This window comes from Prionailurus viverrinus, chromosome B4 (genome assembly GCF_022837055.1).
Source record: "Prionailurus viverrinus isolate Anna chromosome B4, UM_Priviv_1.0, whole genome shotgun sequence".
NCBI classification, from domain to species: Eukaryota; Metazoa; Chordata; class Mammalia; order Carnivora; family Felidae; genus Prionailurus; species Prionailurus viverrinus.
In genome coordinates, this window is record NC_062567.1 from 128,509,137 (window position 1) to 128,526,697 (window position 17,561).

The 17,561-nt window shown below is 61.8% G+C and overlaps 1 protein-coding gene across 5 annotated transcripts; it reads right to left on the reverse strand.

Moving 5' to 3' along the window:
- Nucleotides 1–415: 415 nt before the first annotated feature.
- C1QTNF6 (C1q and TNF related 6) lies at nucleotides 416–10,702 on the reverse strand. 5 transcript variants are annotated; one of them, XM_047868066.1, is made up of 4 exons: nucleotides 7,382–7,961; nucleotides 5,380–6,937; nucleotides 4,450–4,708; nucleotides 416–2,140 (listed from the first exon to the last, which is right to left on the reverse strand). In XM_047868066.1, exons 2-4 carry the CDS (start codon nucleotides 5,464–5,466, stop codon nucleotides 1,593–1,595), a joined length of 894 nt encoding a protein of 297 aa, XP_047724022.1. In that variant the 5' UTR covers nucleotides 5,467–6,937; nucleotides 7,382–7,961; the 3' UTR covers nucleotides 416–1,592. The 5 variants fall into 5 exon arrangements, with proteins under 5 accessions (XP_047724022.1, XP_047724025.1, XP_047724021.1 ...); XM_047868069.1 differs by lacking the exons at nucleotides 5,380–6,937; nucleotides 7,382–7,961 and adding an exon at nucleotides 10,509–10,702; XM_047868065.1 differs by having other exon boundaries at nucleotides 5,380–7,961.
- Nucleotides 10,703–17,561: the final 6,859 nt, after the last annotated feature.

The window sequence follows — 17,561 nt, forward strand, 5'->3', positions numbered from 1 at the left end:
TTGTGTCTACCCCCTGCCTGGGTGGGCCACGGGCTGGGCTAGGCTGAGTCCGGGGGGCCGTTCGTCCTGCACAGCTCGTTCTCACACACAGCACCCAGGAAGCCATCTCACACAGCCACAGGGAGGCCCAGGGGTGCAGGATGTCCCGTCGAGTCTGCGAGGGGAGCCTGCGCGGGTTACGTCAACTGTAACTACATTTACGTGAGTGGCCACCACGCGCTAGCTTGGCCGCCCCCGGGCACCCTGGTGGATGAGTGACAGAGGGGGCCGGTGTCTTGGTGGGTGGGAAGCACATGGAGAGGAGCCCTGGGCTGCCTCCGTCTCTCGAGCCTTCCCCGGGGGGCACCGGCAGCACCGGGACGGGCCGCCCTCCCAAGGTGGGCAGAGGAAGCCGAGCGGAAAGAACCAGCCCGCATTGCCAAAGAGACACATGAACTTTAATCACTCTGGACAAGCAGGGCAGGGGCGGAAGTCGGGCTGGGGGGGGCGGCTGGGAGAGCGCCAGCCTCGACGGCACCTGCTCAGGTCCCGCTGCCAGCCCCCAGCCATGTAGCCATGGGTCCGTTGGCTATGAGTGAGCACCAGAAACCACCACTGGGGCCACCTCTGCCCCGGGGTCTGTGTAAGCACCAATGGGCGGAGGCCATCTCCCTCTGGAGAGAGGTTCAGGCCACCCGGGATGGGGGGAGGGGAAGGCTGGACGCGGCCATGCCGGCCCACCCTGGGAGGGGGAGAAAGGACAGAAGGCCTGATGTCCCCTTACTTGACCTTGGCCTCTCCCGGTGCCTGTCTTGGCTTCATGGCTCAGAGGAGCCTCCCCCTGATTGACCCGGAATGTTGGCCGCTTCAGTTCCCTAGACCTGCTGAGGGGTCCAAAGCCCGGCCCACTCCCCGGTGGCATTTGTAAAGGCGGCATCGGGCCAGAGGAGGCGCTGCTGGGCAGGAGACGCCCACCAGGGCTTTAGCACCTTAACCAAGCCTGGAAAGCCAGGGACGCTGGGCTGGCGAGAGAGGCCAAGGAGGGTCAGCGAGCACCTGGGAGCCAGGCACCTTCGGGAGGGTGGGCTGGGAGGGGCAAGAGAACAGAGGAGGGGGAGCCCCAGAGGGATGCGAGAATGGGAGGATGTTGGGAAGAGAATGTTCTGGAGGCTTCCAGAATGTTCCGAAAGTAGAAGCGTGTGAAAGTTCTAGAATCTGTGGCTCAAGCGGGGTCCACAGCCCAGCCCCATCAGCACCACCCAGGAACGTCTTAGAAATGCAGAATCACGGGCCCCCTCCAGAATCCGAATCGGAATCTGCATTTTGGCACAGCCCCCAAAGTCATTCAGATGCACGTTCAAGTCCGGGACGTGCCGGTTTAAAAGGCTGGGAAAATTCTAGAACGTTTAGGTCAGAGGGCTTCTTAAGATAGGTCCAAGAGAGGAGAGAAAGGGGTGACGGAGGGGAGAAAAGAAGAGGAAGACCATCCAGAACGCCAGGTCCCGGGGGCCCACTTTACGGAGGTGCAAACTGAGGCCTCGCAGGGGACGGCCCTGCCCCCAGCCCACCCCCCCCACCCCCCCCCCCGGCCGGAGCAGCCCCCGCTGGAGGCGCTAGTCCTCCTCGGGCTTGATGAGGTGGCCGCTGAAGGTGATGTAGGTGTCGACATCGTCGCTGTAGACGGCGTTCTCCCGCTCGCGCTTGAAGAGCCGCACCCAGACGCGGTCCCCGGGCCCCAGGGCCAGCATCACGCTCTGACTCTGCATGATGCTGCGGTCGCTGGGCTGCGCGTACAGGATGACGGCCGCTTCCTGGTTGTGCATGACGTGCACGTATGTCTCCTTGAAGTTCCAGCTGTGCACGTTGAGGCTGAAGAAGTAGAGGCCGCGCAGGGGGGCGACAAAGTGGCCGGCGGCCAGGTCGAAGTGGCCGTCCGGGTTCACGAAGACGGTGTCAAAGAGCAGCGGCTGGAACCCCTCGCTGCTGTGCAGGGCCGTCTTGCGGCCCACGGAAAAGGCGGAGAAGCGCGTCCGGCACGGGCCCCCGGGGCTGCCCGCCTGCCCCTTGGCGCCCTTGGTGCCCTGCGGGCCGCGCTCCCCCCGGGGACCCTCCCTGCCCAGCTTCCCGGGGGTGCCCAGCAGGCCTCGGTCCCCTTTGTCACCTGTGGGGACAAGAAGGGGAAAGTCAGGGCGGGCGCCCAGGCCTGCGCCAAGGGAGTCCCTCCGTGGGTTTGCGGAAGACGCAAAAAGGAGGCCAGAGCGGGAGCCAGCGTTTATAGAGCCCCTTGGTGCATGCCAGCCCTCACCTCCCTGAATGCCCGTCTAAGAAAGATACCATGACCGTCTCCGGTCCCAGGAAGGTTGAGGGAGTCGCCCAGGGTCACACAGCTCAGGGGAAGCAGGTAAGGCAAGACTCAGGAGGGTCTGTCTTCTGCCTGCCTGTTCCCCTCCTGCCTACAGCGAAGGCGTGGTGTGGCCCCTGGGAGGCCAGGCCCAAACCCCCAGCCAGACTGCAGTGGAGACGTGGGCTACGTGCAGGATGCGCTTTGCGTTTCTGACCCAGAGAAGGAACCCAAGGAAAGTACCTCTGCTTCCCTGAAGGGAAAAGCCCGGGGTAGGAGCCAGGCGGCCCTGGGTGGGGATTATGTCCCACCGGGGCGTTTCCCGGTCAGGGTCTTGGTTGCCTTGTCTATATCTTGAGAAGGATCGCGTCCACCTCGCAGGGGTGCTCCTGGGCCCTCAACAAAATGTCCTAGGGGACAGTGCGCCACAGCCCACACTCGCAAGGTGGGATGGCCCACCCAGCGAGGCTCAGCCCGTCCCTGCCTGCCCTGGGGTCCGGCAGCGTCTAACCTGGTCCTCGGGCACGCACGCCTCTGCCCAGCCTTTGTTCCAGGCCGACCCTGAACTCAGGAGACGCAGGTGACCGCCTGTGTCTCCAGGTACCTGACCCCACATATTTGATGATCGCACCATCAGCCCCTCCCCTTGGAGAGACCCGCAGGGCCCTGTGGTTTCCCAAGGTCTCCTAGGACCGTGGCCACACCCGTGGGAAGAGAGGAGGAGGGCCCAGCCCCTGGGAGGAGAGGCCTGGAGACAAGCGGGGACAAAGGGGTCCGCAGCACTCTGGCTCCACGGCCTCCACGGAGAACGGTCTCATCGCGTGCCCAGCACTTTACAGTTTATGGAGCACCTCTTTGCCCCGAGGGAGGAGGGGGTGAAGGGTGGTTTTAGGAGGGGGTCTCCTTCTCCGTTTTACAAGTGAGGCAGCAAGCCAGGGAGGGAGAGCCGAGCCTGACCCACAGGGCAGAGGTGCCCAGCAGCCGGGGCTGGGACCCGGGAGCCCTGATGCCAGCCAGGAGCCTTGCATCGTGGCCAAGGGTCCACCCCCACCCCCACCCCCCCCCCACCCCCACCCCCGCAACTAAGTCTGGCCCGGGTGTGTCCTCCTCGACTCAGGGTTTTCGGAGGGCCACATGGAGGAAGGGAGACGTCCTCACCCATGAGATCTCAGGGCCGGAGGGTCTCAGAGGCCAGCCGAGCCCTGGCCCTCCGGAGACCTCGGGCCAGACCCTGGCTCTGCTCCTGACAGCTGTGTGCTCCTAGCACAGCTCCTCCCCTCTCGGGGGCTCAGTTTCCCCATCTGCAAAGTGGGGGGGGGGGTGAGGAACGACAAAGTTCCGAGCTCTTGGGGTGGTTGTCAGCGCAGGCAGAGGTGACGGGGGTCTAGGGCCTGGCCCCAGCCCAGCTGCCCGCGGCCCCCAGCAGCAGAAGCCTCTTCCTGATTTTAGAGGACAGGGAGCCAGCTCCGACCTGGACAGCCCCAGGGGCTGCCCACGGGTCTCCCTGCTTCCACCCTGGTCCCCATCTCACTCAGAGGGGAAGCCCAAGTCTGATCGGGTCCTTGCTTCGCCTCCAGCTTCAGCTCCTCCTTTTGTCCCCTGCCCATGAAACACACCAGACCCACTCCTGCCCCAGGGCCTTTGCACCTGCTGTTCACCTTGGCCCACTCTTCCCCGGATATGGCTTCTCCCTCACCTTCTCATTGAAACTATACTGACCACCCCCATTTAATATGCAACCTACCCCCCCTTTACCTGCACTCCTGATGCCCCTTGCCCTGCTCTGCCACTGCCACTGCCATAGCATTTTTCACCATCCAACGTTCTGTCTCCCTAACGCGGTAATATATTTATTGCTCACTGTCTGCCTCCCCGACTAGAGCGGGAGCTCCGTGGCAGTGGGCTTCTCTGTCTGGTTTGTTCACGCTCCGTCCTCAGAATCCAGAACAGTGCTGGCACATAGCAGGTGCTCAATAAACGTGCGAATGAAAGAAAGGGTCTCGGACAGCCTTCCGTCCTGGTGTTTCCTGCTCCCTCCACCTCACTGACCCCAGCCCGGGAAGAGACCCCCTAGGCCCTCCCCATCCCCAAGCGGACCCGTCTAGCCTGAGCCACGTGTGGGCACTCACCCTTCAGGATGGTGATGTTAATGTAGGGCCTGACCTCAGGCAGCACATACGGGAGGGCAGATGGAGAGGCTGAGGACACATCTGCTTCATCGGCGGGGGTCAGGGAGTCCTCAGGGTCACAGCACCGGCGACAGTACCCAGGGGGACCGGAGGCCACAGCTTCCCCAGAGGTGGGCTCCTGGGTGGGGACCCCAAGCACCAAGAGAGGGAACAGAAGCACCGCGCAGAGGAGGCCCAGGGCAGCTATCCCCATGGCAACCTGGAGCAAGGAAGGAGGGGCAGGGACTCTATTTAACTTAACATCTACACCGCGCCGATGCCCGGCCTGGAGGCTGCCCGCTCAGCGTCCGCCCACCTGACATAACTCGGGGAGGGAGCGATTGTGCCCCCACTTAACGGACGAGAAGACTGAGACCCACACAGAGAAGCAACTTCTCCAAGGTCACGAAGAGACTGGCGGCGATGCACGGCCTGCAGGCGAGGCCCCAGAAACCCAGGGCCTGGGAGGGAAACCCCTCTAGGGAGCCACAGGCCAGGAACAGACAAGGGTCCCTGGAGGCCTCTGCTGAGGAGGGTGAGGAAGATGTCCCAGCCACCCAAGAGTCATCACCCGTGAAATGCTGTTTCTGCCCCACCCCCCCCCCCGACCCGCCTCCCCGGGGCTTGTTTTCTCGTCACCCACTCCTCCGTGTCCGGGGAGCACATGCCCCCGGCAGCACAAGGAAGGTCGGTGGACCCTTGGGACAAACACAAAAGATTCTGCAGGCTTGTTCTCCGGGAGGGGGGACGCGTGGCTGAGCCCACGGTCTGGCACAGGGGCACCGTGGTCCGGCCAAAGGGGCCAGGAAAGTTCATTTACTCTAGCAGCCAGGCAGCGACATCCGTCAGAGAAAATGCACGGGGCTGTGCCCCATGATGCTGCCCTTGTACCTTTGAGATACAATTGCCTGGGTGCCAGGCAAAAGGAGGTGACTCTCTGGCCGGACGCGTTAGAGACAAATACAGAGAAGACGTCATCTTGGGAGGAATGCGGCACTGAGGGCGCGTGGCTTGGCAAGGGCTGGCGTCAGCCCACCTTCCCTCTCAGCACCTTTGCACCGTCGACAACCCGCGCGACCTCACACGGAAGCCCTGCAGGGAGGGCTCCGGAGTCAATTCATTGGACGGCGGTTGCGTCAGTCATCACAGATCTGCCAATCCGCTGCCAAGGGGGTAAATTGGAATTAAGGAGCAGGCTGAGGAGGTCCGGAAAATTCAAAAGGCTCGGAGAAGCCCAAGGGGCTATGCAGACCCGTCTCTGGCCTTGGCCAAGAGCCGATCCAGGGTTCCAGGAGAGGGGCAGGAAGTGGCCGGGACAGCAGACACCGGGGACAGGCGGGTGGGCAGGAAGCCAGGCAGAGAGCCTTTGAGGTGATAGCGGTGTTTGGGGGCTGGCACCTTATCGCAGGATCAGAAACTCGGCTCTTGAAACCAGATTGGCTTTGACACTTCTGGCGTTTCTTTGTTTATTTCCTCTTGGTTGTACTTTAACATTTAGTACGATTCAAAAATATTTTTTTGTGTGGTTAATACGTGCAGAGAAGGTAAAATTATTATTATTTTTAAATGCTACTCTGTCTCCACTGAGCACTGAGGTAACAGAGAGGTTTTTAAAGAGCAGCTCTGGGGGCTGGGGGGCAGCAGCGAGGGGGGGGGGGCAGGCAGTCCCCGGAGACACCACCCCTCTCCTTAGAGGTGACCATTCCCAAGCTCCACCTGCTCTGGCTTCCTGGTTCTGCTCAATCAGGCAGATCAGTTTCTCAGAGATCAGCCTAATCTCTGTCCAAGATTATCACCCTCATCTTGTATTTGTAAATGTCACATCCCAGTGATTTTTGAGAAGAGCAAAAACCCCCTCTTTTTCCCCCCCACCCCGGTCATAGAGAGAGACGTGACTTTCTGGGGACAGGGGAGGCCTCGGGGTTGGACCTGAGATCCCGGGAGAGTTTACAAGTTGTGTGACCTCCGGGCTAGCGGCTTAACCTCTCTGGGCCTCCCACTCCTTGACACGTAAAAGCAGAAGAAACCACCACCCGCCTCCCAGGTTGTTTGGAAGGATCCAAAGGCAGGGAAAGTGCCTGACTTGTAAAGGACTCTGACAAAAAGAAGGAAAAGAAGACAGCAGAGGGAAGACCGTTAATAACATTGCAATAACACCGAAGGGTGACTATGCTAATCGCGGTGAGCACTGAGTAATGTACAGAATTGCCAAATGACTGGGATGTAGTCATCTACGCCTGAAACTGACACTGCATGTCAATTACCCTTCCATAATAAGCAAATAAAATAAAACAACGTGTTCCTTCTGCAACCGACAAGACGTCTTCCCAGGGCCTGCACAGGACGGGACGAGCAGAGTCTCTCCCAGAGGACTGGCACGATCGGGGATCTTTCTGTGGGCCCCGGGCCAGCCGGGAGTCAAAAGCTCGGAGACACAGAGAACTGTAACCTGGGAAGCAGGAAGCAGGAAGCAAGGCAGCCTTGAACTAGAGTATTAATAACCATAGCCATGATCATTGACTGGCCCTGGGGGAGGGTGCCTGGCAGGGATCAAGGGTGAGGGACCGTGTTGTGGTTGGGGGGGGGGGGACGGGGGTGATCAGGGGTCCCTGCTGCCTCCACTCAGGAGCTGGGAGCTCTCTGGAGAAGGAGGGAGCCGGGCCTGCAGAGTTGAGCCGGTGAGTGTCCAGACAGGGGCAGCCCTTCTGGGGGTGAGGGGTGCTGAGATCTCAGTCAGCCAGAGAATGAGCGAGAGGGGCTGGCCAGGGTCAGAGGGAGACAGCAGAACCCAAGATGTGCCTAGGAAGACAGGGGGGGAGGAAGGGAATTCTGGGCTCTGACCCCAGCCCCCTGGGCCCTGCTGGAGGGAGTTACAGGACCTTTCATCACTCACCCTGTGTCCAGCGGCCTCCACAGCGGCTCACAGACCCCCAGCCTCTGGGCAGCCTCTGGCTCCTTGGCCCATGTCTGCCTCTTGCTGGCCCGGACCCCCAGGCCAAGCAAGCAAGCAAGCTGAAGAGGGAGGGATGAAGGGAGGGAGGGAGGCGGAGGGAAGGCGGAGGGAGCGGGCTGAGCTGGCTTCCCACTTCCCCTCCTCCCCGCCTGCTCCTCTCCAGCTTCTGGGATCCTCGTGGAGATAAAGGGAGCCTAGGGAGCTGGGGATTTCCTTCGCTTAACTCTTTGGCGATCCAGTGGGGTCTGGTTTGATTCAGAGGCCCGATAGAGCTGGAGCCGGAAGGGGCCTGAGTGAGGCCCCCTGATGTGCAGGCTGGAAAATCAAGGCCAGGGAAGGGATGGGACAGGAGCCACCCCCCCCCCCAAGTTGCTCAGGAAGGGGGAGGCAGCGCTAGAATCTGGGGTGGGCCTGGGCTTGGTGGGGGAGGGGGGCCGCGGAATATTTGCAAAGGCTGTAGCCTCTGGGGTCAGAGAATCCGCCAAAGGCAGGCTCAGATGTCCCTCACCCTCCAGCACCCTCTGATTCTGCATTTGTTGAGGACTTACTGCCTGGGCTGGACCTCATCTTTGCAGGGTGAACACCTAAAGGTGTTCCCATTTGTTATCTCAACAAACCCCCCCCTCCCCCCGCCAGCCTTGGGCTTTCCCAGGGTCACACGGCAAATGAAGAACCAGAACCCCACAGAAAAGAAGGGCTCCCCCCCCCCCCACACCAGAGTCCCGTGAACACGCCTGGGCATCACTGAGGGGCAAAGGCTGTCGTTCAGGGTCTGTGCCCTGGGAAGACGGGGGTGGTGACATTACTGTCCTCGGGAGGCACAGAAATGTAGAGACCCAAGGGTGATCGGATTTCAGTCTGGGGCTTCGGACCCCAAACCCCAGGCTCCGCTCAGCTGGGCAAGGTTGGAGGAGAGGATAGCCCCGGGGCTGTGTGTCCTTGACCGCCTCTCCTCTCTGGGCCTCCGTTTTTCTATCAGCTTGGGGGCTAATCAAACAGCAGAATATCAGGCCTGGGAGGACTCTTCGAGGTGACCTAACTCGATGACTTAATCTGACCAGCAGGGACTCTGTGACCCAGAAAAGACCCAGGGCTTTGGCTCAAGGTCACAGCCAAACTGGAGTCCGAGCTGGAATGAGGCTCAGACTCACCCAGGTTCTAGCCTTGTGCTGCTTTCACCTCCCAAGCCCACGTGGAGCCCCCCCCCCCGCCCCGCCAGGCCTATTTCGGGGTCCCAGGGGGCCCCACAGGAAGCAGACTGAAGGACTATGGCCGCTGAGAAAACTCCAAGTCCACGTTGGCCATGCCCTCTCCGTGGCCCTGCCCCAGGCAGCATTCCCAGGGCACTGAGCCAAGGCTACAGAGGGAGGGAGCCAAGGGGAGCCACCCTCCCCACCCTCCCCGAGCTGCTGCCACCAGAAAAGGGCTGAGTCAGCAGCACCAGAGGGGGAGACAGCTCCTGGCTGTCTCTGAGCCCTCTGGCTTAGGACAGGGGGAAGGGAAGGGAAGACGGACCCGACAGGATGGGAAGCTCAGCTCAGGGACACAGGAATAGTTTATCCTCTCGTGTGCCTGCACTGTACTCCGTGCAGCCCCCCTGACAAAGGCTGCTCATCCCCTTTAACAGGTGAGAAGGTCGGGGGCCAGGAAAGGGACTGGGCTTGCCAGGTTCTAAGGCCGGCTCCTTTGGCCCCCAGCCAGGCCGATGCCCCAGAAAAAAAAAAGCCCCTCTTTTATTCTGTCCAGAACAGCTGGAGGCAGGGCAGGCAAGACAGCAAGACTCAGATGTATTATACTTCAATATTTTTCCTCTCGCTCTCTCCCACTGTGCCTAAAATGCCTTCATCGATGCAGCATCCCCGGGTCTCCCAGCCATTCGGAGGATCTCCCCAGCTGGCCAGATAGCTTAGAGACAGAGTTCCAGCTCTGGGGCAGAGAAAAGTGTTAGGTCTCCGCTCCTCCTAGCTACGTGACCTTGGGCACGCTTCCCTACATCGGAGCCCAGGAGTCCCCGGGCCAGAGGGACACGACGAGGCCGAGGGCGTCTGAACAGCTTGAGGGACACCCGGTGGGGTACCCTGTGTGGGCCACCCATCAGTGCCTCTCCATGGTTACACCGTGAATATGGCAAGGGCATGAGCCCATTCTCATGCACACCCGAGTCAGAAGCCCTGGGACCCAAGAGACCGCACCCAAGAGAAGCTGGCTTGGCATACCTCTCGTCACTCTGCGACAACCCCCATCAGCAAGGGTGTAACCCCAAGGCAGAAAGCCAAAACCTTCGTCGCCAAGGCCAGAAACCCAGGGCAGAGCTGTGTGTTCCCCAACCACCCTCTTTTCCCCCTGCTTACAAAAGATGACTTTTATTCCCTACCTGGCTCTGTCCTAAGGGGTTTTTTTTTTTTTACGCATATTAACTCATCGAATCCCTCAGCAAATCTCTGAGTATTATCCCCATTTTATAGATGAGGAAAATGAGGCACAGACTCACTCTCAGAACCAAGCTCCTAGCCACGCCTAGGTTATTGCCCAGGATTGGGGAACAGGTATAAAAATAGTGACATTCGGTATAAAAATAGTGACATTCGGTCAGTGCTTACAAAGCGCCAGGAAACGTCTTGTAATTTAAAAAATAAGATGTGTGCTTCTCAAAAATGAGATAGAAGAGAACACATGATTCCTGGAGTCAGCTTTGCAAATTGCGAAAGACAAGTCACCGATCTGACCGCTCAAGGTCAGTAACCAATTAAGAAACTTAACAAAGGGAACCGGGAGCGCCGCCTGCCGCGCCGGGTAGCTTGTGTGTGTCCCATCCCACCCGCGGCTTGTGACGCTCCCCACGCGTCCCGCCCCCTTCTTCAGGAGATAATGGGGTAGAGGAGGGGACGAGGAAGATGAAGGGCCCACTGCGACGCGCTTAAGGGGTGGCCCTGGAGCCCATGCACTTTTCCCAAACCCCATTCTCCACAAAGTGGACGGAGGGTCCAAGGGGACCCTCCCTCTCCCCAGCAGTTCGTCCAGCTTCCCCCCCCCCCCCCTGCGCGGTGACCCCCAGACTTGGTTGTACCGAGCCCTTCCACTGGCTGGTCCTGGGGGAACGTCCACCTCTGGACTCAGTTTCCGTCCTGGACTCGCTGATCCCAAGGGTGTTAATCCGAGTTGGGCGCGTTTAATCCCGTTTCAACCGAAGGGGAAACTGAACGCCCAAGAGGCCCAGCGAAGGAAAGGGTCCGCAGGTCTCAGGACGCCTGCCCGTCGCCCGCCCCCCTGCCCCGCCACCCAAGAACCCCGTTCGTTAACTGTTAGAGGGAGAAACTGAGGCTAAAGGAAACAGGTGCAGCAACGGTTCCCTCCCCACGGGGCGGCTGGCGGCAGAACCGGGATGAGGAGCCCGCCAAGGCACGTGGAAGGGAATCCAGCAGCCAACCTTGGCCTCCTCTGGGAAGAAGTGGGGGTGGGGGCGACTCCCCGACCCAGGCCCACCCGCTTCGGCCTCGAGCACTGGGAAAAGCCTGCCACCCGGCCGCGGGCACGCTCGCGGCACCCTCGGCACGGCCCAGGGCTCGGCCAAACCGGGCCCCACCGCGCCACCGCCGACCGGCTGCGGAGCCTCAGGGCCACTCTGCAGCGGCCTCGGGGCCTCCACCCGGGAAGCCCAACCCCAGGCGGCAGGGAGGAGCCACCGCGGCGCCAGGGAGGGGACTTGGCAGTCTAGGGCCCAGCGGCGTCGAGCGGGCGCGAGCCAGGCCGGACATAGCCGACTCTCGCCGACCGCTGCCGAGGACAACCGAGCAAGAGCCGAGCCCGGCCGGGCCTTAGCGGGTGCGGCCGAACACAGCCGAGTCTGAAAAAGCGGGTCCGAGCCGAAGAGAGCCGAGTCCAGCCGAGCGGAGCCGCGACCAGGCGGAGGTGCCGCGGCGCCCCCTGCCGGACACAGCGCACAGCGCTGGCCTGGGCCGGAGCCCGTGGCGCAGCCCTCGGGTCCTGAGACAGTCCTGTGAGATGCGGGTAGGAGCCCGTTTTACGGATGAGGACACCGAGGCTCGAAGCCAGCCCGGAGTCCCGCAGCGCTAAGACGTGGTGGCGGCTGGGGTCGGAGCCCGATGGTGTGGCTGACCGCTCAGCTGACTGCCACCCGCATGAACAGGCATTGACGGTTCGCTTCCTTCTCTGTGTAACCGCTGCCATTTGATGGCCCGAGAGGAGAAACCCGCCCTGAGGAGCAGAGGGAAGGCGACGACCCCTCCTTACAGATGGAGAAACCGGGTCTGGGCCGTGTTGACCAAGTGCGGCAGCCGGCCACCAGTTCCCATGTGCAAATATTGACACATTTTCTGGCAATTAAAGCAGACAGCAGGCCCGAGAGGCCGCATCCCACCCTGGCCCTCTTCCCCCCTCCCACCATCCTCTTCACTCCTGCTGTCCTCCCCCCTCCCCCATCCTCCCCACTCCCCCCTGGTCCTCCCCACTTCCACAGTCCTCCCCACTTCTCCGTCCTCCCCACTCCCCCCCCCCCGCCTCGTCCTCCCCACTCCCCCATCCTCCCCACTCCCCCATCCTCCCCACTCCCCCCCACCCTCCCCACTCCATCGTCCTCCCCACTGCCCCCCCCGTCCTCCCCACTTTCCCCAGGTCCTCCTCACTCCCCCCATCCTCCCTACTCTCCTGTTTTCCCCACTCCCCCCCCCCATCCTCCCCACTCCCCCCTGGTCCTCCCCACTTCCACGGTCCTCCCCACTTCCCCATCCTCCCCACTCCCCCTGCCTCATCCTCCCCACTCCATCGTCCTCCCCACTGCCCCCCCCGTCCTCCCCACTTTCCCCAGGTCCTCCTCACTCCCCCCATCCTCCCTACTCCCCTGTCTTCCCCACTCCCCCCCATCCTCCCCACTCCCCCCCATCCTCCCCACTCTCCCCTGATCCTCCCCACTTCCACAGTCCTCCCCACTTCCCCATCCTCCCCACTCCTCCTGCCTCATCCTCCCCACTCCCCCCCACCCTCCCCACTCCATCGTCCTCCCCACTCCCCCCCTCCGTCCTCCCCACTTCCCCCAGGTCCTCCCCACTACCCCTGTCCTCCCCACTCCCCCCATCCTTCCCACTCCCCCTGTCCTCCCCACTCCCCCCAGGTCCTCTCCCCTCCCCCATCCTCCTCATTCCCCCCAGGTCCCCTTCACTCCTCTCCCTCGTCCTCCCCACTCCCCTCCATCCTCCCCACTCCCTTCGTCCTCCCCACTCCCCCCAGGTCCTCCCCAGTCCCCCCATCCTCCCCACTCTCCCATCCTCCCCACTCCCCTCCAGTCCTCCCCACTCCCCCCCATCCTCCCAACTCCCCTTCAGTCCTCCCCACGCCCCCCCACCCTCCCTACTCCCCCCATCCTCCCCACTCCCCACAGGTCCTCCCCACTCCCCCTGGTCCCCCCCAACTCCCCTCCCCCGGTCCTCCCCACTCCCTTTCGTCCTCCCCACTCCCCCCAGGTCCTCCCCACTCCCCCCCCACCCCCAGTAGCAAGCCGACCATAGAGGACACGGGCTCCTGGCTGCCTACTGACCGTGTTCCCGGGGTTGTGTGACCCAGGACTATGTTCCCGGGATGTGTGAACCGAGAGGTGTCCGGAACCCTGGAGATGCCAGCTGTGGCCTGGGCATTTTCTTTGAGCCTGTGAAAAAGTGAGGGCTGGCTTTGCCCTCTGCGCGCACGTGCGCGCGCACACACACACACGTGCACAAGTGCATCCCCTTCACTCACCCTTGTGTGCACACCACCGTGACCTGCCAGCCAGGCCTGTGCTGAGGCTGAGGCCGCAGGGCTCACCGGAGGGGGGGCTGAGCCTCTAGGAAGCGACGGAGGTCCCCTGTGGGGCCCGGGCTGGCCTCTTGCCTGTCAGGTCTTCCCTGAGGGCATCACCTGACTACCCAGGGGCCACCCGTGGCCTCGGGGCCCTCTCTCCACCGCCAGCCTTGCTCCTGCCACCCTGTCCCCGTTTTCACAATTGTTAAAAACTAGAGACACTGGACTGGGGGACTGGGGACTCAGAAAACAGGGCTCTTGGTCCCTGCTTCCGGAGCCGTGACCCTGAGCAAGTCTCATGAGCATCCCAGGCCTCACCGTCCTCAGCTGGGAATGGGTATCGGAGCCGTTCTGGGTACCTGGGCCTCCTTCCCTGCGCCATCGACTCTAGGTTCCTCTTTCGGCTCAGCTGGGCCCTAACGCCTCCCGGGGAGAAGACGTCCACCCTCCACCGGCAGAGGGACTCTTGCTTCTGTTAAAACACTTCCCACGTCAACACAGCACCTAACGCATCAGGCACGCGTCTAAACTGTGTACAAATATTAACTCATTTAAACCTCCTAACGGTAGAGAAATCTGCCCTCCCTCCCCCGATCTCAGAGCGGAGGAAACAGAGGCACAGGAAGGTTAAGTTAAGCGGTTCAGGGCCCAACAGCTAGGGAAGGGAGGAGCCGGGACTCGAACCCAGGCAGCTCCAGAGTCCGCGTGCTTAAGAACTGACTTCTTTCTGTCTCATCTCTGCTGTGACTTCCTTTGCTCCTGAAAGACGGACCTTGCACTTCTCTGCCTTCAGCCTTTTGCAGCTGACAGTTGCCTAATAAATGCTCACTGAATGAAAGAGCGAACGGGTCGGTGCCACGGTTCCACACACACACACACACACACACACGCGCGCGCCCCCGGAGATCCCGGAGAAGAGGGACGATTATCTCTGTCTCGCAGGTGGGGATCTGTTAGCCCGTGCGCTGGGGCTGCCGTAACCGAGGGCCCCAAACTAGGTGGCTTCCAACAGAAATTAATTTTCTCCCGGTTCGGGAGTCTGGAAGTCTGAAATCAAAGAGTCAGCATGGTTGTTTCCTTCTGAGGGCTCTGAGGGCCTCTCGCCCAGCTTCTGGCAGCGGGCTGGCAACCTTTGCTATTCCGTGGCTTGTAGAAGCATCACCGGGCATTCTTCCTGTGCCCCTGTCCGTCCAGATCTCCCCTTCCATTAAGAACACCAGTCACTGTAGGATTGGGGGGAGGGGCCGCCCCCCACCCCGGCATGACCTCATCTTAACTCCTTGCATCTGAAAGGAGCTTACTTCCAAATAAGGTCGCATCCAGAGGCCCTGTCTGACACCACTTCTGTCCCTCAGTTGGGCCTGACCCCTCCCCCCCCCCCCCCTTCCACCTCTCTTCCTTTTATTCCCTGCAGCTCTCCAGCCTCAGGGCCTTAGCACACCAGGTTCCCTCTGCTCCAGGCTCAGCCCCCACCCACGGCCGGCCCCGCCCCCCCACGCTCCTCCCCTCCCCCTCCCCCTCCCCCACCAGGTAGTGATTCGTGCGCTTCCGTGGTTCCGACAAAGAGCACGGAGACTGTGCGTCTTCCTCCCCCGTGCCTTCAGGCCAGCCTGCCAGCGGTGTCACTGAGAACGTCACCAAGGCCCGCCAGTGACACGGGGCACTGCAAGGCGTTGGCAGGACTGCGACCTCGCGCTACTCCGGGGAATGCCCCTCACACCCCAGCCTGGGGTTCTTTGTGTTTAGAGTCCTGTGGAGCCCAGCTGTCACCTTCCCATGGGACAGTGACCTCCATCTTCCCCACCCCTTGTAGGCGAGGACACCTGCAGCCTTGGGCCCTCGGCTCCCCCTACTCCAGGCCCTGCAGACTCCCAGATCCTCACCGCCGATGCCGATGCCAATGCCGATGCATGAAGTCCGGGCCCAGAGCCTGATGGCCATGGGCTGTTGCCTGGCAACCGCCTCTGAGAGAGAAGTTGAAGGTAAGGCCCTGGCTCTGAGCAACTTGACCGCCTGGAGAGGAGGAATCAGGCAGGGAGGGCCATCACCACTCTATCCTTCCTGCTCAGGCTCACAACCCCAGGTCTCTCCTCACCCTGTGGCCCCCGCCTTTCCAATAACCCACAGATTCCAGGCCCAAACCCCTACACAAGCTCCTTCCAGCGCCGCCCCCCCCCCCCCCGCCCCGGCCCTCCCCACATTTATTCAGGGTCCCTTCGTGGCACAAATGCAAAGGAGGCTAGAGTCCCGGTGTGAAAATTGCCCCCCTGCAGCTTGGGAAATGGGATCTCCCTATTCGTTCATTTATTCCAAGTATTCATATGTACGCGACCCCGGGAACACAGCCCATGCCCGGAGAGACACGGCTGGTGTGGCACGCACACACGCGCACACATACCCATCCATGCACACCAGTCTAGACGCACAGCACCTGGCAGAGGAATTGGCCCAGGTCACGGCTCTTGTCGGGGGTCACTGTCTTTATTGACAAGAACTAGGGGGAGGAGTCGCACAGGATTTCCCTAAAGGGCCTTCCAGCTGCCCTTGGAGAACAGGCGCACCTGTCCCAGGGCTCAGGAAGGCGGGGCCGGCCAGGGAATGCCGAGATGCCGGGCCCTTCTTCCCTCAGACCCCCAGATCCTCATCAGGGGAATCCCAGACTGGGGGCCGGGCCTCCAGCGCCAACACGCGTACGAAGTCTGTTTCGGTGACCTCCTGAGGGGGCCGCGTTCCCCCAGCCCTGCCTGTCTTTGGCCTCTGACTCTCCGGAGCCTTCCTCCTGTCTTGGGCCCCGCAGTATTCTTACCTCCGAGAGCCAGAGCCAGAGAGGCCGCTGGCGGAAGGAGCAGGTGTCGGCCAAGCCTGGCATGGCATGGGGGTCGTTTCCACTTTATAACGTGGCGCGCCCACCCCCACCCCCACCCTTCGCGCTGTGCTTGGCGGCTGGCCCAGCATGACTCATTTTCTTCCCCAGATCTGAGCAGGTAGGCAAGCCGGGACAACCTCCATTTTATGCTGGAGACACTGAGGCCCAGAGAGGTCAAGGCTAGGCAGGATCCTGAGGTGGGTTGGAGACCTAGGTCTCCCCACATTGTGGTTTCCGTACTTTCCCTGAGGAGCCCCCTGCCCTCCGCGGGGGGCGGGGGAGGGAGGATTGAGGGATTTAGCCTGAGTACTACCCTCCCCAGGGCCAGCCTCGCTGTGGCTCTAAACGGTTATCTCCGGAAGAGAGTCCTTGCATGGCGGCCCCTCCCTGTGGTCCCTGTCCAGGCCCCGCTGGCTTGTCTTCCCTGGGCCCCCTCAAACTGTAGCCCCAGAGAGTGAGGGGCTTCCATCAAGACACGGCCCCTCCTAACCAGCACAGACAGGCCCTCCGGGCAGCCAGCGCTGTGCCTTCCAGACCATTTGCTTTCCCGTCCTCACTGCATCGTTTTCTTGAGATTGATCAGGCCCGGCATCCACAGCCTGCCTTCGGGGACGCTGCACCTGAGCCCGGCCCAGAGGGGCCAAGGATCGCTCCAAGGTCACGGAGCAGACCTGTCCTCCACCCACCTCCTCCTCCTTCCCTCCCTTCTCTCTCCTCCTCTCCTTCCTTCTCTCCACCTCGCTGTTGAGACGCTGCGCTTCCCTGCCAGTCTGCCTGGCCCGGATCCTGCCTTGGTCTCCGCGAGGGGAGGAACGCCAGGGGGTAGCTGCTAAGGGGAGGCTCCTGGAGCCCGCAGACGCCCAGAGACACCCCCACTCCAGCCACGGGACGCAGAGTGAGCCGCTTTGGGGATTGGTCAGCTGCCCTCAACGGGAGCTGAGCCAGGCTTTAGGTGGCCTAAATGTATGCAGTGTGGGGTCCCTCTTTATGAAAAAGAATACAAAATTACAAGTACAAAATAAGATACAGGGCCTTGGAAGGGCCCAAGCGGTAAGGGGCCCCGAAGCTGAACTGCCTGACTGTCCTGCAAAATCCCGGACAATTCTCCTGCCCAGGAGCACGGGAGCCCCAGCGCTGGCCGCCCGGGGCCGAGAGGGCCTGGAGGTTCCTGGGTTGTTCAGCAAGGGAGGCCTGAGGCCCAGAGAGAAGAGCCCGCCCAGGCCTTGCAGCGAGTGGGGGAGAGCTGATGTGGGGCCTAAGCAGTGTGTACCCCTCCCTGCACTGGGTAAGACTTTCTTCTATTTGGGGTCCCAGGCCCTCTCCCGGGAGCCTGACTCTGAGCCCCGGGCGATCCAGACCTCGGTCCGTCCCTCCGAGGGCCAAGATCCGGGCCCATCTGCCAGGATGCTCTGTCTTTGAGGGGGAAGGCCGGTGCGCAGCTCTCTGGGCCCCACGCAGGCAGGT

Excerpts from the sequence above, each read along its gene's own strand:
- C1QTNF6 (XM_047868066.1), bottom strand. The coding sequence starts at position 5,466 with ATGACGTCTTCTCTGTATTTGTCTCTAACGCGTCCGGCCAGAGAGTCA. Across the intron at positions 4,709-5,379 it reads CAGGCAATTGTATCTCAAAG|GTTGCCATGGGGATAGCTGC; the intron begins GTACAAGGGCAG and ends TCCTTGCTCCAG. Across the intron at positions 2,141-4,449 it reads TAACATCACCATCCTGAAGG|GTGACAAAGGGGACCGAGGC; the intron begins GTGAGTGCCCAC and ends TTGTCCCCACAG.